Source organism: Diachasma alloeum, unplaced genomic scaffold, assembly GCF_001412515.2.
Source record: "Diachasma alloeum isolate Michigan unplaced genomic scaffold, Dall2.0 Dall_scaffold_00180, whole genome shotgun sequence".
Classification (NCBI taxonomy): domain Eukaryota; kingdom Metazoa; phylum Arthropoda; class Insecta; order Hymenoptera; family Braconidae; genus Diachasma; species Diachasma alloeum.
Genome location: NW_021680346.1, coordinates 2,098,106 through 2,118,394, shown reverse-complemented (window position 1 = coordinate 2,118,394; position 20,289 = coordinate 2,098,106). Strand labels below are relative to the sequence as shown.

General features: G+C 35.8%; 1 protein-coding gene across 1 annotated transcript; it reads left to right on the top strand.

Annotated features, from left to right (window-relative positions):
• The first annotated feature begins 984 nt into the window (after nt 1–984).
• Nucleotides 985–8,205, top strand: LOC107043794 (caspase-1). Its single transcript, XM_015265444.1, has 4 exons — nt 985–1,386; nt 3,034–3,293; nt 3,705–4,010; nt 5,868–8,205. The coding sequence occupies exons 1-4, from the start codon at nt 1,298–1,300 to the stop codon at nt 6,131–6,133; spliced, it is 921 nt and encodes a 306-aa protein (XP_015120930.1). The 5' UTR covers nt 985–1,297; the 3' UTR covers nt 6,134–8,205.
• Nucleotides 8,206–20,289: the final 12,084 nt, after the last annotated feature.

Sequence of the window (20,289 nt, the reverse complement as noted above, 5' to 3'; positions counted from 1 at the left end):
TTAATCTGACCTATGACTCTTAACCAGCCCTTGTAACCCTTAACCTTACCCTTCTATCCCTTAATCTGACCCTCACGACCCTCATTATACCCCTCGTGACCCTTAATCTGACCTATATGACCCTTAATCAGCCCTTGTAAGCCTTAACCTTACCCTGGTAACCCTTAATCTGACCCTCATGACCCTCATTATACCCCTCGTGACCCTTAATCTGACCTACATGACCCTTAACCAGCCCTTGTAACCCTTAACCTACCCTTCTAACCCTTAATCTGACCCTCACTATACCGCTTGTGACCCTTAATCTGCTCAATATGACTCTTAACCTTACCCTTGTAACCCTTAATCTGCCCCATATGACCCTTAATCGGACTCTTCTAACCCTTAATCTGACCCTTACGGCCATTAATCTGACCCTTGTGACCCTTATTCTGACCCTTGTAGCCCTTAATCTGACCGTCAGGACCCTCATTATACCCCTTGTGACCCTTAATCTAACCCATCTGACCCTTGTAAACCTTAATTTGATTCTTACGACCCCTAATCTGTGTTAATAAAGGGTCACGGGGGACCCTTATTCTGACCCTTGTAGTCCTTAATCTGACCCTCAGGACGCTTATCATGCTCCTTGTGACCCTTGTAACCCTTAATCTGATTCTTACGACAGTTAATCTGAGCCTTAATCTGACCCTTGCCACCCTTACTCTAAACCCTTAATCTTATTCTTGTGACCCTTATTCTGACCCTCGTGACCCTTATTTTCACCTTTGTCTTCCTTAATTGTGGAGTTTTAATTTCGAATACCAAATGTTTGTCACCAGAAGTCAATTTGAATTTTTATAATATAGAGAGAAATATGATTATAGGCCGGATTCTAGATTGTTCGGAATTATCTGGTTATCTATGTTCAGATGTTTACGAGATCTTGGCCTACCCCGACGGACGAATCAACACGCAGTATGAGTCATTGTTGAACGCCTCTGTTCATCTGCTCTGTTGTCTGTTGTTCTTTATCCTTCACTTCGCATCACAGTATTGAGTCAAGACTGGTCAAGACTGAAGAAAAAAAAAAGATCCCGTGAGGGTTTCCTTCGTCAAATAGAAACTCTAGTGGCCTTGAAAGTGTTTTCGCCGAGGAACTGCAGGGATCTCTGCAATCTGTAGATTTTTTTTTCCTGTTGGAACAGGATTGTCTTGTTGATAAAGTGGAGATAATTCTCTCTGAAACAGCAACACTGCCAATAATTGCGTCGAGTTCTTGCAGTGTTTTGGTTTTTATTGGGCCTGGTTTTTGGAAATGAGTGTTTCCTCGATGGACAACGGACAGACGGAGGAGAATAATAGGAATAGGGACGAGGACGTGGGGGATGCCTTTGGTTATGGCAGGTAAGGATTTTTGCTTGAGAATGGAAGCTTTGTATCCCTCAAATTCACGTTTTGAATTTTTTTGGGCATATCTATCTATTACGATTTGTGACCAAGTGGGTAGTGAATCAACTGAATTCAAGTGATTGAGTCCTACCCATCAACATTAATTAAAATTTAATTCATATATAAACTTTGAGAGTTGTCGAATTTTTTCAAAAATCGGTTGTCCCACGATGACTCAAAAAAATGGTCTGAATTAATTGGATGATGGCTTTAAAAAATTGTTCTGATGTCCCTTCGACCGAGTTCCAGGCACTTGTTACAAAGTTCCCTCCAAGGAAAAATAGTTTAGAGTATTTATCTCTACCACTAATTTATCTCTACCACTTTTCTTTACTGTGAAACATTTGAAAGATAAACACCCCATTTGAAATCCTTGTATACTAAATTGTAAATACCTGGCTGAAGGCTCTCGGGCAATGGCCAGTTGCAAGTTCTCGAACTTGCAACAAATTTCGTTGAAAATAAATAAAATAGTTTAGAGTATTTTTTTTAATAGGGTAAATAGGCCAATTTCTGGTCAATTTCAACTTTCATTGAATATTCCATAAATAATAGAGTGAAAATTGTACAGATTATTTCACCTTTTAATAATATTACTCGAGTATAATCATGTGATCAATTATTTTTTCTATTGATCGATATTTAATTTAATGAAAACAATGAGTATGGCCCAGTCGTTCAGAAACTAGGGCTGCATTCAACTACACTGAGAAAAAAACGACAAAGTTCTCAACCAAGTCTTACTTATGCCAAGAAAATAGTTTTTTTTAAATTATCAAAAAAGGATTTTTTGTGCCAAACATGCAGAGAGTGCGCCGGAATGAAAAATTTTTGTCGCAAAAATAGATTTAGTCGTTAAAAAAAAATTGCATTCTCTGTACACGCAAGAAATGTCATTTCTAGCACTACTTCGTTATTCGATACTCCCATACGTATTTTGCTCCCGCAAAATCTTAGTTTTATGCGAAACAAGAGATAGTAGTTTTTCGTTTCGGCTGTCTAATAATCACAGACAACAAATGAACCCCTAAATGAAACAATAATAATGCTATGATAGCAATCTTGTAACTTAGGGATAAAATATTTGTTGATAAATTTTCCTCTATGAGATATTTTCATCCTGAAAAGGCACCGTCTGGTGTGAATTATCCGCCTCTTGAGCCAAATATTTCGTTGCTGTCGAAAGCAGAGCAATTATTCATGTTTGAGACTTTCAAATTCGACCCAAACAAATTCTTTTTTGGCAATTTTCAACTAGCGATTTTGTGGGCCCAAACAAGACTTGTTTGACAACGTGTTTGTTTTTCTCTCGGTGTATTTCTTGATTTAACTATTTTTCGTTCGGTTATTTTGACTTTAAATAATTTTTTCTGCTGACTAAAACACTCTTGAAGGTATGGAAGCCGTCATATCCCCATTTAGGTGGTTCTTTCATTTTAAATCCCACCACGAAATTGGAATTTCTCTCAACCGTTCAGCAATTGGCCGGTTCACCCCAATTTATTTCATTTGTGAGATTGAGAGGGTTCTTTGGATGGATAAAAATAGTTTGTTATGGGAAACGAAAGAAAATGGGCAGAAACGAATGGTCTCGTTTTTCAGGAACACTGTCAGCCCTCAGGCTGCACCCCTGCAGACAGCTCCTACTGAACGATATGCGAGTCATTACAACATGAGCCATGCCAAGAGGGGACTCGCTATTATATTCAATCATGAGTTCTTTACAGTGAGCCACTTGAAGCCGAGGTCGGGGACCAATGTCGATTGCGAGCAATTGGTCAATACACTGAAGGATCTAGGGTTCGAGGTGAAGGATTTCCATAATGCCACGCACAGGGACATTGTGAAGAACTTGGAGGCTGGTGAGTCCCATATTGACATGAAATATTTTAAATAAATTACCTATTTCAACCCCAAAAAATATTTGTTTGATGTAAAACGAACCAAATAGCTATATTGTCCGTCGAGAAATTTAAATGAATGATTCAACGAGATATTTATTTAAATAAAATGATAATAAAATAAAATGATAAATAATAATTGTTTTTATTTATTGTTTATCGTTTCGTTTTGATTTCGCTCCATTAATTTTTCCAATAAATAACATGATCTCCGTTGCACTAAAATAATATGAAAATAAACTCTGTCGTCCGAAACCTTCACAAACACAATCTCACCATCTCAGTGAACGTCACTTCAGTTCATAAATTTTTCTATTCCAACGACACTCGTAAATTCACTCATAAATTCACTCCCTAATTCGTCTTTTGTAGTTGCCGAGAAGGATCATTCGAATCACGACTGTCTGATAGTCGCCGTTCTCAGCCACGGTGAATTGGGTCTCCTCTATGCCCATGACACACCGTACAAGGCCGATACAATCTGGTCGTACTTCACGGCTGACAAGTGCCCAACACTCGCTGGGAAGCCAAAGATTTTCTTCATCCAGGCTTGTCAAGGAGACAAACTCGATGGTGGTGTCAGTATGAAAGAAAGAACTGAGACTGATGGGCATCCTACTGCCACCTTCAGGATACCCTCTCATGCTGACTTTCTCATCGCTTATTCTACCATTCCTGGTGAGGATTTTATTTGATGAAATTCATTTCAATTAATGCACATATTTTTATTATTGATAAATCCATAATTGAGAATTAAGGATTTACTTAGCTAGTTATCTATTTATTTCTAGTTATCTATCTATTTTATTTATTTATTTATTTATTTACTAGCATTGAATGAAGAGAAATTCCCCATAAATCACGTGAGAATAGAAATCGACAAACAATTTTCGATAATCATACCTCAAATTTTTCATTTCTTCCTTTTTCTTTAAATTAATTAGTACCAATGATCTGAAAATGTGAATGAATATGAACGAATATGAACAAATGTGAACGCAATCCGTTCACAGAGACAGGAAATACGGAAAATGTAAGGAAGGAAAATCAGAAATAAAGTTCAAAAGGCGATTTTTCAGTCTTGAATATTTCAAAACGTTTTTTTTTAATAACGAAAAAGAACCAATGTATTTTCTTTCTGTCATCTAATTCTGATGGAAGAAAGTGAAAAGAGAAGGAGAAACGAGATCAACACGAAAACAGAATTTTTAATTTTTCAGTGTCTACGGAAAATTTTGAAATTGATATATTTTTTCGAATAATGAACCAATACCCATAAATTCAATTCCTATCCTTCCATTTTCATAGAATCGACGAGGAAAAATTTTATCGGATTATTATTATGTAATTCTTTCGTTTATGCATTCATTCATAATTATTTATTTAGTAATAATTAATTATTTTAGTTAGTAATAATTAGTTAGCAAAAGGGAATTTCAGGGAAATTATAATTATTGAATATCAGCAAGTAAAAATATGTAATTTATAAGCATAAAATTTATTGTTTTCCATCTGTCATCATGGAATTTTTTCCTTTATAAAGCTTGTGAAGTCAATGAACCCAGGTGAGCAACCTGAACGGTGTATAGACTATGACTTCATAACCTATGATTCATAGATCTGTGAATCATGTGACATACTGCGGGTATTTCCATTGATTATTCCAAAATAGTGAAGCAGTCATGGCATTTTTTTTCAATTAATTGTTTAATAATATTAATGTATTGTGATGCTATTGGTTATAATCTCTTCCATTGTTAATATTAGCTGAATAGTTCGTCATCTATTTAACTTTTTGAATTTGTTGTGAAGAAACAATACTTAATAGCTTTTAGAATTCTTTAAAATTCAAGATTTTGGATTGAATATTGACAGTTAGTGATATTGTTATTCATAATATCGGTATAATTTCTCATGAATACTAATCTCAATTGACCAATTCGCTTCTTTTTCCATTAATTTAATTTATTACAGAAATCAAGCCTGAAAATTTGTTTTAATTCCTTAAAACTCGTTATTTTGAATTGAATATTAACAGCTATTCCCGTTATTATTCACAATCTCAAAACCATTCACTCATGAATATTAATTTAATTTCAATAGATGATTTTCTATTCCATTTATTCAATTCATAATGAAAAATTATCTCATTTTCAGAATTCATTGTAAAAAACGGAATGCAATAGCTTCAAAAATTCCTCAAAATTCATTATTTTTAATTAAATATTGACAGTTACTAATAATATTAGGCATAATGAAAAATTATCCCATTTTCAGAATTTATTATAAAAAACAAAATGCAATAGCTTTAAAAATTCCTAAAAATTCCCTATTTTCAATTAAATATTGACAGATATTAACATTATCATTCACAATATCAATACCGCTAACTCATGAATATTAATATTAATCCAATAATTGATTATCTCATTTTTTCAGCTAATAATGGAATAAAAAACCCTCAATAGCTCTAGAACTTCTCAAAATTTTGTTGTCAATATTTTTTTATTATAATCTCTTTGTTTTCATCATTAGGCTTCTACTCCTGGCGCAATACAACTCGTGGCTCCTGGTTCATGCAGGCCCTGTGCATCGAACTCCGTGAGAATGGCACTCGCTACGACCTGCTGACCCTCCTCACCTTCGTGTCCCAGCGTGTCGCCCTGGACTTCGAGTCCAACACCCCTGACAACATGACCATGCACCAGCAGAAGCAGATTCCCTGCATAACGTCTATGCTCACACGTCTCATCAAGTTCACACCCAAGAATGGATTAATCAACGATCCAAAATCCACCTAGACTACATGATCACATGTCACGAATGGTTCCCCCAAAAAAAAAACAATAATTTTAGTAGTGAATTGGTAAAACTATCTGGGCCTGTTTCAACATCAGTTTTTGGAAGAAATCTTTGAATCTCGAGGAGACAGCGGAATTTTCGTTTAAAGCTTTTTTTAAGGGAATGATGAGAGCTACAAAAAAGTTCTGGGGGTAATTTTGATGTCTCGAGTAGATTCAGAGATTTTCATTAATAACTGAGGTAAAGATCTTCTGTTAAACAGTTTTATTTAATTCTATTAGTGTCTACGATTATCTCTGAGTAAAAATTTAGATAATTTTAGTAAATTTACAACTGAATTGAGTTGTAGTGAATGATTCGAGTCAATTCAATTCTTATTCTCAGATATTTATGGAAAACTAAATGCTTTAGTTCTGAAGTTCTCAAACGATTTGAGTTAATTTTTTTCCGGGAAATCTCGGGATCGAATGGAGATTGTTCTCTAATAAAAAAATTTCAGATCTAATGGAAAATTTCTTCAAACTTTTTTTGCAGAGAAAAATTACAGCAACAAAAAATATCTGAATGGAAATTTCACCATGTTCCTTACAATTGAAGATATTTAACAAAAACTCACCTAAAAACTAACTCATTTCACAATTTTTACAGTTGAACAGACTCAACAGATTTTTCTACCAATTCTCTATTAATCACCGCGATGAAAACGTGCTTGAATCACTTTCCACAACACGATTGACAGATTCACGAATACGTTTGCATTGAAAGGCAACTACTTATGTCCAATCGATCAATTAAAATCAATTAAAATGATTCATTATAATCAGTAATTCAGAATCAAGTTCAAAAAGATTGTAGATCACGCTGGATTTGATCTACTCGACGCATTTAGCGATGAAATAAGAGGTAAAAAGCCAAATCATCAAAAAAAATGATGAGACAATTGGTACTAAAATGTAGATAAACCCAATTGGGTATTTTTATCCACAAAAAAATGAATTTCCTTTCGTAATTCGATACTTCGACGAGTGATTGACTGAATTTTGTAATTTTTACCGAGAATTCGTGATATCTATTCACTCTCGAGGTATTTTTTAAAATTGTATCGAAGTCCTTATTTCATTCGATCTCTGAAGTAATTGCAATTGTAGTTTAAGCCCACGTAATTTGCCGATAAATATGCTCAGACGTCGAGCAATTAAATTAGTAATTAAACATATTATAAACTCGGTGTGATAACGATTTCAATCGATCAATAGTGCTGGTCAGCACGAGAAAGTCCTACCATCGGTTGTTGAATTTTTTTTTATTTCTTTGAGGTGAATTTAAGTCAAAACAATCCCTAAACGTTTGATTTCTCTTTACATTCTTTCTCGCCATTTTCAAAGCTCAAAGTATTGCTGAAGGACCAGTTCTGCATTTATTTACGTTTTATTATTGCTCAAAACAACGATGGTGGTCATTAAGCCTTAAAAATGTCTTTCACAGCGTTGAAATGTAAAAATTGTGATAATTGTACCATGACTGCCAACTGCATTATCAATATTGTATCTTTCGGGCGGTATGTCATCATTGGATTGAAAATGAATTGAAGATATCATTGAGAGGATCGTTGGAGAATTTATTCGACATTATGATGATCCTTTTATTCATGTGCGGGGCCTTCCAAATTGAAAATCACATGGGAATATTTCACGAAAGATTATTTCGATTGCAAAGTATTCAGAAGTCTTTTGTGACGAACGCAAAAGCAGTTTTTTATTAGGTGAAGAATATAGTGAACTGCAACAATAGAAATTGAGAATGGAAACTGAGTAAAAAAGAAAATTGATGACAAATTGAATTTGTTGTTTTGTTGATGGAAATTTCACTCCAACAATTTTTTTTAATGATGAAGTGTTTTTTTCGGGATATTTTTCAATGTGAATTTCAACTTGGGATTCAACTTTGTATGACGTAGGTTTTTATACGTATTTTCCATATGGCTGATTGTACCGAGCTTTTTTTCGAAAAATAAAAAATTGTATCACTTTGCAAGTGAAGGTAATTAAATAAATGAGCATATTTGAAAGAATACAGTTGTTTGTTTTTTTTACTTTTTAAATTTTTTATAGGATTTTCAGGGTCTGGAAGAAGAAATTGATTTGTTAATTGGAGATGGTTTATATAACCGCATTTTTCATTTTTTTCATAACAAAAAAGAAGGCACAGATTAATGACAGCTTGAATTTTCAGCCTCATTGTAGAAATTAAACATGACATTCAATAAGTTTTTATAGATTGAGAATTCAGATGAATAATTGCCTGAATTTCCACAATTGTTGATCATTTTCATTGCTACATGAATTTGAAAAAACGATATAAAATTAATATAAATTTGCCGTGGTTCAAAATTTCTTTTTTACATATTCAGGGCTTTGAAAATTGAAAATCACATCAAAGTATTTTTACGAAGATCATATTGATGTGTGAAACTCTAGAGAATTTCCTTAATTTCAGAAGAAGTATAAAAGGCGAGAAAAATGCAAAAAACTTCAGAATGAACTTTTGGGGATTCCCAAGGGTCTAGAAAGATCGTAAATTTCCTCGGGAATCGAATGCAAGTGGATTCAGAACGCTAGCCCCTTTCGTTTCATAAGAAATCCTAAAAAAACAAAGTGATAAAAAATTGCAAGTTTCTACGTATTTCATCAATCTTCCTCCAAAAGTAAACTGCTATTATTCTATTTTTTTTCAGATTTTTAAAATGTTTTCGAACGGTTCAATATCGGGATTCAAATTCAGACTTGCAAAGATAGTTTAAATGATAAAATCCACTTTAAAAATTTTGTGAAATTATTCATTTTTCCTGCATAATTATTGAGATAAAAATTAGTAGAAGTGAGAAACGGTAAGGTATGGGTGCTATTCTAACATCCATGGCAAACAATCCGCGCGCGACCTGTACTAGTCATTGTAAAATCTCCGGAAATTAGGGTCCAGTGGGGCTCAAATGAAAGCTCTGATGTTTGACTACAATAATAGAAAAGCATTTCATCAGAGAAAAAATAGCCAAAGTACATGGATGTCTTTAAAAATATTCAAGGATATTTTTCAATTAAATTTATATTTTGCACATAATTTTCCTTTAGTATTCTTTGTTTGGAAATAAATAATGCAAATTGCTTAAACTTGCGGAAACCTAATTTTTTTAAACATGAAATCAATTTCCGCAAAAATTCTAAATATGAATAAATTTGTTCCCATTCCTAACAATGATTTTTTCGGTGGAAAATTGATTGTTTATAAATGGATTATCCAAAATGCTCATAATTTTCCAAAAATGTAATTTTTAAAGTATTGCATCAGTCTTCCTACAAAATTAAAATTTCTGTTTTATTGTTCAGATTTTTAAAATATGTTTTTTACGGTCCAATATCACAAATCACATTCAGACCCGCAATGTTTGAATAATTAATCATTATAAAATCTCCAGAAATTTAGGGTCAACAGGGGCTCAAATGAAAGCCCTGATATTCGACTACAAAACCCGAAAACCATTTCATTGTCGAAAAAATAGCCAAAGCCCTCGAAAATCCTCAAAAGGAGCTGCACGTCGCGCTGACTGCAAATTCCCCCAAATCATTCCCCGAGTCATCGGTTTTTTCACCCGCCCCATGCAGATTCCCCGGAGTCCTCTCCCCCTTAAAAAAAATCTCAAATCCATTAAAATAAAAATGATAGATGCAGCCTGGTGTTTTCTCTCCCGAAGGCTCTCAACAGTGGTGCGGCTCGCTGACACGAGCGTTTATGTCTGCATAAATTCTCATTTGAAGCTTGATAATAAAGTAAGCAAGCCGAAGACGAGGGGTGGAGAGAGACGGACACGGTTGGCCGGTGGTTCAGACGTGCTCAACCAGATACATAGATCACCCGGGGGACGAGGAGCGTTTGGTCCACTCGGTGAATAAATTTTTCTTTTTTCGCGTATTCAGATATATCGGATAGATTTAATACACGGATGGATACGTGTGTGGGTATTTACCGACGTTGAAACAGTGTCGATACCCTGGAGCTGGCATTGGAGCGTCACCGGGGCCAGTATATGCGGTATGCTTAATTATATGCATTCTCAGAATCTTTGCGGAATCTCCACCTAATGCCCGTGTATTCTACCAATACCATTGGTTGGGCATGTGTAAACACCCCGTGAGCTGGAGATACTGAAATGCCAGGGAAGGGGGACTATTTCTAGGCAAATGGAGGAGGGTATGATTTATTTATTTAGTTATTCATTCATTTGTGCAGCGAGAACCAACAGCTGAAAGCCAATTACTGCTTCAAATCATCATATAATGTGTGATCGAATGCAAATTAATGGTTTACGGGTCGTTAGAGAGATTGCAGCGGCAGAATAATAGATGAAACTATTTTTTTTAGCTGAAGAATTAATTATAAAGTTCACAAGTTTCTGTGGAAATTGCTATTTCTTTAGCTGGTTCAATTATTCATTTATCTATTCGTTCTTGAAATTAGTTCCGGATGAAAATAGTTGAGGTTTTAAGGAATTTTGTCGTTGAAAATTCACAAATTGATTAAAAAAATCAATGGGAAATGTGAATTTCAATTCAATTATTTTAAGAGAGTTGATATAAATCAGTGAAATTCAGGTGAATCATACAATTCACAAAAATTGAAATGCAAAAAATAATCATGATTGATTTATTGTTTTTATCCGTTTATTGACTTATTTAATTATTCTTTATTTGTAAAGCCAATTAGTCTCAAATCATCATATTAAATATGATGATAAGTACAAATAAATAATTTACTGTTATTTACAAATTATGACATTATATTAATTGGCCTGGCGGTCATCAGTAAAAACCAAAAAGATCAAATTTTGTTTTTACTGATGACCGACAGGCCAATTAGGGGAGGATGGGGCAAAACGGTCCCCCTTCAATCGTCAATATTTTCCGATTCAATAATCCGATTGGGATGAGTTAGAGCTCGTTTTGAAGAATGAAAAATTATCTTCAAAATGAAGTTGAAACTGGGAATTTTCACAATGTCATTCACAAGTTATTGACAATTGAAGGGGGGCCGTTTTGCCCCACCCTCCCCTAATATAATGTCATAATTATTATCATACGGTCGAAGAAGATAATCATTTGAGTTATTTACAAAGCTCAAAACAAACAAAACAAAACAAAATTTGACGCATTTCTTTAAAATTTTTCAAAGTTCTTTAGAATTTTGAGAAAATCGTAGGGATTTTAGAAATTTTCAAGTTATTAAATTGAGATTTTAATGAATTTCATCATTAAAAATTCACAATTTGATGAAAAAAAAAATGGAAAATGTGAATTTCATTTTAATTATTTCACGAGAATTAATATAAATCTGTGAAATTCAGGTGAATGAATTCATCATGTGATGTTGAATAATACAATTCCACGTACAAAAATTGAGATACAAAAAATAATCATCGTCATTTCATCACGTCAAGAATTTTTTTTTACGAATGACTGCTCCACTCGGATATCCCCAAGAGAAAAGACCTCGCATTATGAGAAATACCATATACCTCCGAATTATTAATTCTGTCGACGGATTGATATATTCTCACCGCACACACTCATACCCCGAGTAAGTTTTTCGTTTCATTGGAATGAGACGAGAGAAATACGAACGTGAAAAAATGAAGAAATAAAGGGGCGGTAGGTGGGGAGATATAAAGAATGAGAAACGCGATTGGACACGGAGTTTATTTATGATACACGAAGAAGATGTCCTCGTATACACTTGACTACTCGCTACGTGGTGTCCACAGGAGCGAACCCCCCGCCCTTCCACTAATTTCCTTTTTATTCATTTTCCCGAATGTGTTTCTCGGTTTTTGTTCGAGCATGGCATTGAATATATCACCTCTTGGGCACACATAATTCGTGATTGTTTATAATTGATCATGAGGCACAATATCCTACGAGCTTGTGTGCGCGTGTGGTACAGAGACATGAGCGGTGTCTTTTGTATTCATTTCGCTTACGATTTTCATCGTGCTGGGTCAATTATTGCGGGTCAAATCTCATGGGTCTAATCAATTTGAACCACAAAATTTATTGTAATGAGTTAAATTGATTTGAACTACTGAATTTTCGTCGCGACGGGTCAATTCCTGAAGGTCAAATCAGATTGACGCACAATATTCATTGTGGTGAGTCAAATGGATTGACCCTACGATTTTTATCGTGCTGGGTCAATTATTGTGGGTCAAATCTCACGGGCCAAATCGGTTTGAACCACAAAATTGATTGTAATGGGTAAAATTCTGAATCAAATGGATTGACACTACGATTTTCATTGTACTGGGTAAATTAATGTGGGTCAAATCTCATGGGTGAAATTAATTTGAACCGTAAAATTTATTGTAATGGGTCAAATCGATTTGAACTACTGAATTTTCATCGCGATGGGTCAATTCCTGAAGGTCAAATCAGATTGGCGCACAATATTCATTGTGATGAGTCAAACAGATTGACCCTACGATTTTTATCGTGGTAGGTCAATTATTGTGCATCAAATCTCATGGGCCCAATCAGTTTGAACCACAAAATTGATTGTAATGGGTAAAATTATGGATTGACACTACGATTTTCATCGTGCTGGGTAAATTATTGTGGGTCAAATCTCATGGGTCAAATCAATTTAAACGGCAAAATTTATTGAAATGGGTCAAATCGATTTGAAGTATAGAATTTTCATCGCGATGGGTCAATTCCTGAAGGTCAAATCAGATTGACGCACGATATTCATTGTGGCGAGTCAAATGGATTGACCCTACGATTTTTATTCTGTTGAGTCAATTTTTGTGGGTCAAATCTGATGGGTTAAATCAGTTTGAAGTATAAAATTCATTGTAATGGGTCAAATCCTGAAGGTCAAATTAGATCGGTGCACAATATTCATTGTGGTGAGTCAAATGGATTGATCCTATGATTTTTATTGTATCGAGTCAATTATTGTCGGGCAGATCTCGTGGGTCACACCATTGTAAATCATAAAATTTATTATAATGTGTCAAATCAAATTGAACTACAATTGTCATCGCAATGCGTCAAATTTTCTTGATCAAATCTTGAGACTAAAAGGCGTTTGACCTCTGAAATTGATGGCGACAGGTCAAATCTTAAGGGTTAAATGAATTTGAACCATAATTCACGCGATCGGTTAAATTTACGACTCAAATCGAACTGACCCACAATTTTCATCGCCATAGGTTGATGATTGTGGGTCAGTTCTCATGGGTCAAATCATTTTGACCCACAATATTCGTCGAAATGAGTCAAATCAATTTTACCTTGAAGATTTGACCTATAATAACTATTGTGATGAGTCAAATCTTGAGCGTGAAAGGGATTTGACCCATAATATTAATCGCGATGGGTCAAATTGAATTAACTCTCAAGATTTGACCCATGATATCAGATGAGGGGTCAAAACCTGAAGGTCAAATCGGTTTAATCCACTACATTTATTCTGATGGGTAAAATCGACTTGACCTACAATTTTCATCGCCATGGGTCAATTATCGTGGGTCAATTCTCTCTAATTTGATCCTTCATGTTTCTCGATTTTTCTTTGCTGTGCATGGCATTGAATATATCACCTCTCGAGCACACATAAGTCGTGATTATTTACAATTGATCATGCGGCACAATATCCTACGAGGCTTGTGTGCACGTGTAGGTCTGAGACACCTGCGGTGCGTCAATGTTGTCACTGTGTGTTCAAGTATCAATGGGTTATATAGAAGTCAAGGGGAGACAGCTGCTATCTGACTGGATTATTGGTGGTCCTCAAATGGATATCGAAATAAGGTATACCTTCCTGCGGAGGAGGCATAATGCTGCATTTTTTCCCGTGTTTCAGGTTTGTGGAGTAACCGAGGGCCTTGATAAGACTGTCTTCATATATTTAAACTGATTTCAACATTTTCATTTTATCCATTTTGAGGTGAACTCTTCGCGAAGACCTTTTCCTTGCGATTGAGAAAATCAAGGATGCATTACAATTCAATAATTTATTCATATGTCATGACTAATTCTTTATCTTAAGTGACAAAATCGTTCGGTTGAGTCTTATAGAGAACTTGTTTGGCTGAGTAAATGATTCATTTTATATAATTAAGACATTTTCATGGAAGTAAATAATTAGTTTATTAATTAATAACAAAAAGATTGTTAAAATGAATAGAAAAATTTCCGTATATTCTTGAGTTTCTAATTGATTGGATTTTTCAATAAATGCACTGGAAATTCCTCTAAAAAAATGTCAACAGAGTAAACGATTTTATTTATTTATTCTAACAATTAAAAATGTGAGGGTTGTATGCGTAGCAATTAAGAATATATTTGTATGGATTCTCTTGATTTATATTAATTCACTGAATAATTGAACTGAAATGTACAGTTTTCATTGATTTCTTCATTAAATCGTGAATTTTGAATTATGAAATTCCTTGAAATTTCGTAGACATTTCAACAGTAATTTTCAAGAGATAAAAATAAGAAAACTTCATATTTCCTAGGAAATTCAATGGAATTTCAAATTTTTGAGCAGCAGAAAGACGAGAATTCTCCAAATTATTTCAACTTTCAATCAAAACGGAAATTCAAGACTTGTTGGCATCAATTTTCCTAACTTTTTAATCCCCAAGGAATGAATAGACTGAAATTTACACAATGAGAAAAAATCATTTCTCCCGAAACATTATGTTTTCTTGAAGAAATCATTTGTCGTGTTGAATCAATTTACTTGTGGACAAAAAAGAAAGCTTCCACCAAAACATGATAATTTTCGTAGCAGTAATTGTTCTCGTGAGACATTTAAATATCTTTCGGGTAAATACATTCGTTCTACAGAGAATTATATGAGGCTCCCGTATCATCAGGTGAATGTTATTGAGTAGTGTATATCTTTGACCAATAAACACTTATAATTTCCACGGAACAAATGATAATTTCAAGAGGAAACTACAATTTTCTTGTCGACAACTGTTATTGGCAGAATTAAATAATTTCGACGGGACAATTTGTTCTGGGAAAAAAATATTCTTTCCTCGTCAATGTATTCTTTCTATGGTATAAACCTGTGGAGTTCTCTCAGATCAACTGATTGTCGCACAATAGATTATATTTTTTCCTGCCAACAGTTCGAATTCTTCTAGGGATCTTTCTGATGGTCACGACAAAAATTCAATTTTTGTGAAAGATATTAAATTTTTTTCTATCAAATTGAAATTCCTTGGAATTACTATGAAATTTCAACAGCAGTTTTCCGGAGCATGGCATTGAATTCGATGTAAAGAAAAAAAGCTTCAGATTCCGCAAAAATACAATGACTTATTTATTTCTTCTAAGCCAAAAAAAATGTTGGAAAGTTGTCGTATGTGTAGCAATCCGAATAGGGTTGTCCACCGCAACATCTCGCCGATACCACCGAACCACTGATGAGCCAACCCACACCGGGGCGCGAAGAGAGGACGTATAAACGCTCAAGTCAGGAGAAGACAGGGACAAACAGGGAGGACAGGGTTGAGCGTCTACCTCGGTATCAGGACTGTAAATCCGGCATTTTATTCGCCCGGTATCGAGGTTTATAGTGTCCTCAACGGAACGCCCAAGTGCTGCGCGATCCCGCGCGCTCGTACGTGCCCGTTGAGTTATGTACAACTGTCGGATGCCAGAACGTTTGCATATCTTCGTTGCATCGTTTTTATTTCACTCGATTTACCTCTTTTTTTTTCCTTTTCATTCTTCATTTTGTCGTCGTCTTTATTCTCATTTCGTCTCGGCAATCGCTGTCCTCCTCTTTCCCGTGAAGATGGGAAGATCGAGGGAGGGCATGTCCACTTCAACATTATTGGACAGACAGGGCAATTCATGAATGTGTCTGTCATTCTGGTTTTTAGGTTCTCGAAAAGGAAAAAAAAAACGAAAAAAACCTCGGGATTCTTCGGGTAATGCTACACGCTTGTAAATTATGGCACATCATATGGTGAACATGTCCCATCTACTCCATACCGTATGAAAAAATACGTTATCTCGCGAGAGGTTCTGCAGTTTCAACTCCGGGTTATGAAACCGGCTGTCTTGCCAATTAAATTTATCGAATGGTGAGACCAACGTTTATCGGGGATATTCTTGGGTTTCGAGTGATGGCTCGTCGTATATAACATTGGGATTATTTTATACCTTTTTTCAGGGAAGTTATCACTGGTTGTGGGGAGGGTGATGAAAACATACGGGAGTTCAATCGTAAACATTCGTGATAAGGGGAGCTGTGAGTTTTGCAGATGCCACTGGATTCCGGGTGGAGCAACTCGGAAAGAAAAGTTGAATGAAAATTATCTGGAAAATCGTATATTTTATACTCAATTGGGGGATGGGTATTTCAATTCGAAGATGATTGTTTTGTATCAGGCCATGTTGTAGCAAGCCCTCTTAAGTGTAATATAAGGGTCAGGGACTAAGTGTGAGAATATAAGGGTAAAAAAGTGGAGGTTAAAAAATGAGGGTCTGAATATTAGGGTGAAAACATTAGGGTCAAAATATAAAAGTAAAAAAAGTGCATGTCAGGCAATGAGGGTCTAAATATAAGTCATATATTATGCTTGATCACCGTTTTTAGCCCTTATATGACCCTCATTGTCTGACACCCATTTTTTTACTTTTATATTCTGACCCTAATTTTTTTATCCTAATATTCTGACCCTCTTTTTTTAACCCTAAGATTCTGACTCTCATTCCTTCACCTTTACATTCAGGCCCTCAGTTTTTGACTCTAATATTCCGACCCTCATTTTTTAACCTCCACTTTTTGACCCTTATATTCTCACACTCAGTGGCTGACCCTTATAGTTACACTTGAGAGCGCTTGGTATAACCCGGGCTGATACGAAATAATCATTCTCGAATTGAAACACAGATCCCCCATTCGGGTACATTATATTCGCATCACAATATAGAATTGTTTTTAAATTCAAACATTCTCTCATGAAGACGTATAAATATATCATTCGTTAGATCTTAAAATGACACGGTTTGAGAAATATATTTTCACCTCGTGATATCCAATTTTGCTCGGATTGAAGCGAGTTGATGCTCTGTATTAAGAGAAGTGTGGAAGAAATATTTTTACACACACAATATTAAACGCCAGAAGCGCGTCCCTCATGAAGAGTCATTCTGTCTTTGACTTTGCCTCGTGGCAATGCTGTGTTATAGGTGAATCAAGTATATTTTATTCTTGAATTAGTTTTATGCATATATTTGATTCTAGTATAAAATATACTCAATTCAATTTTTTTTCCGTGAATGTTAAAACAAATAATAATTATGATTTTTTAAAAATTTTGCTCACGGAATTTAATTGACAAAATTGATGATTGGTATGAAAATGGTTGTATCTATAGTATGAATATCCGTAACTCCGTAACTGAAATCATGTTAGATTTGAGTAAAATTCATTGTGAATTCCATTTTTTCTGTCACTTTAAAAAAAAAAAATTTCTGAAACGAAATGAAAATTTTCTTCATTGCCAACCCCTTTTTAGTATTATTCTTGCATTTGAAAGAACATGATCAGCAAAAAATCCAGCCCTTTGATCGTGCGTCCCAAGTAATCGGATAGCCCCCGCCCCCTCTCCCCCCACCAAATGCCGGAAACCGCAAGAACAAAAAAACCACCAGTAAGTCCCCTCAAGTACCCTACATTATCACCGGATGATCCTGAAAATCCAAAACATTTATTCGCATTGTCTTTAAGTACGCAATTTTATCACTCCCCTAGATCTCCATAAAACCACTCACCACATTGGAGAATCCCCATAAAACCCTAAACACATGTTGCGCTTTGAATTAACTAAACCCACCAGAAACTAGAAATTCCCATGATAATTGATGTGCATGAGAATAATTATTGAGTTTCCATCCAGTGGCAATAAACAAAGATATGTTGGAGTGCATATTGATATTCCGATGGGTCACCAATTACCATCATAAATGTGAGGCATTCAATTCAATTTTCATAAATAAGAGCTATTCAAATGATAAGTATGCACAAATGGTTGGGAGGGGATAGAAAAAGGCGAATAGACGGATAAATAAATGAATAACAAGGAGTGGGGAGGGGAATGGATAAAAAAAGATGAAGCGACAATCTTGGCGTCTCCCAGTGGCCGTAGAGTGAGTAAAGAGGAAGAATGGGGGAGAGGAGAAGGGGGCGGGTGGTGACGCTGGCGAGTTTTTGGTGTTGGCGCGCGCGGAGGGAAGTGATCTAAGCGATGCGACAGCGGGGAGTAAGCTGGATATATTGCCGGCTGAGGAGAGCGCTGTTTTCAACCAATTATTTCTACTTGTGGTTGCATGACGTGGAGCAGGGGCCCATAGTGTAGTTGTGTGGCAGTTTTGCCGAGGATTTCTTCGGGGGCGGCACGACTGTGTACGAGAGGAGAAGGCGAGTTAATGCCATAAATACATCAGCGTTATGGATGCCAGCAATTATATCGCGGACGAGCAGAGGTGGAGCGCGTCTCGATGGCTACATTATATATGTGTGATGGGGGTTGGGCATATCATGTGATTCGAGGAGGGCTTCAAGGTTGCGGGAGATCGCGAGGCATGTGACGTCGGTACAATTTGACCCACACGGATTGACCTGAGTAATGGGATTTTTCCATTGCGGCTGAATCATATTAGGCCATCTTTTTGGGTAAATTTTGAGGAGAAAGTGGGTCTGTGATGGGTTAAATGCGATTGAAAAACAAAATTTATTGTGGGGTCAAAGCGATTTGAACGACAATTTTCGCCGCGATGGGTCAAATCGCGAGGGTGAAATAGGTTTGACCTCGCATATTTATCGCGGTGGGTCAAATGTCAAGGGTCAGGGCGGTTTGACCCATAATGTTCATCCCGATGAGTTAAATCCTGAAGGTCAAATCAGGTTAAATCGCGTTATTTATTGAGATAGGTGTAATTGATTCTACGATTTTCATGGCGTCGGGTCAATTATGGTAGGTTAACTCTCATGGGTTAAACTGATTTGAAGTACAATTTTGATCGTGATGGTTCAAATTTTAAGGGTGAAGTGGGTTTGATCCATAATGTTTGTCGCGATGTGTAAAATCTCAAGAGTTGGGTCAGTTTGACCGATAATGTTTATCGCGATGAGTCAAATCCAGTCAAATCAACTCAGTTTGACTCACATTATTTATTGAGATGGGTCTGATGAATTTACGATTTTTACGGTGACGGATCAATTATTGTAGATCCAATCTTAAGGATCAAATCGATTTGAATGCAATATTTATCGCAATCGGTCAAATGTTGGGGGTCAAACCCATTTAACCTATAATATTCATCGCGATAGGTCAATTTTTAAGAGTTTAATGGGTTTGACCCATAACATTCGTCGCAATGCGTCAAATCTTGAAGGTCAAATCGAATTAATTCGTGACATTTTTCGTGATTGGTAAAATCGATTTGACCCATAATTATCATCGCGATGGGTGAATTATTGTGGGTCAAGTTTGATGCGCCACATCACTTAGACTCTTCATATTCATCGCGATGGGTCAAATCGTATGAATAAAATTAGTTTCACCCATAATATTTATCGCGATGGGTCAAATACTGGAAATCAAATCGCTTCAACACACAACATTTACCGCAATGGGTCAATTATTGTGGGTCAATTCTCATAAATCACCTCAGTTTAAATCCATGAACCAAACCATGATATTCAAATATTATGGGCCAAATCTCTTCAACTTCCTCGCGGATAATTATTATGACAGACACCAGTGGCCATAAGCAAGCCCGTGTACTTCAGCCTGCAGTACACTCGTTATGTTCATCTACTCATTCACCCTGGGGTATGCTAAATGACGTCGCTTGGTGAGCGCTTAGTCCGGCTAAGGACGACATAAAGTTGTGTGTACGAAAATTAATGTTTGCCGGAATTTATTATTGCCGGTCCCGGGCCGTAATTCAAACGGTTCGCCTGGCGTTATCTTCATCAGCGGCCACTCAGTGAGCCCTTCACGGGGCTCATCCCGATCCACTGGGGCTCCATCGCACTTTATTTCTGTTACTGTATCAGTCTACAACAACGA

What these genes read in the sequence shown, in the direction of transcription:
- LOC107043794 (XM_015265444.1), top strand. Translation starts at nt 1,298, where the DNA reads ATGAGTGTTTCCTCGATGGACAACGGACAGACGGAGGAGAATAATAGG. An exon ending in TGTGAAGAACTTGGAGGCTG is followed by an intron (nt 3,294 to 3,704) that starts GTGAGTCCCATA and finishes CGTCTTTTGTAG; the next exon opens with TTGCCGAGAAGGATCATTCG. An exon ending in CGCTTATTCTACCATTCCTG is followed by an intron (nt 4,011 to 5,867) that starts GTGAGGATTTTA and finishes TTTCATCATTAG; the next exon opens with GCTTCTACTCCTGGCGCAAT.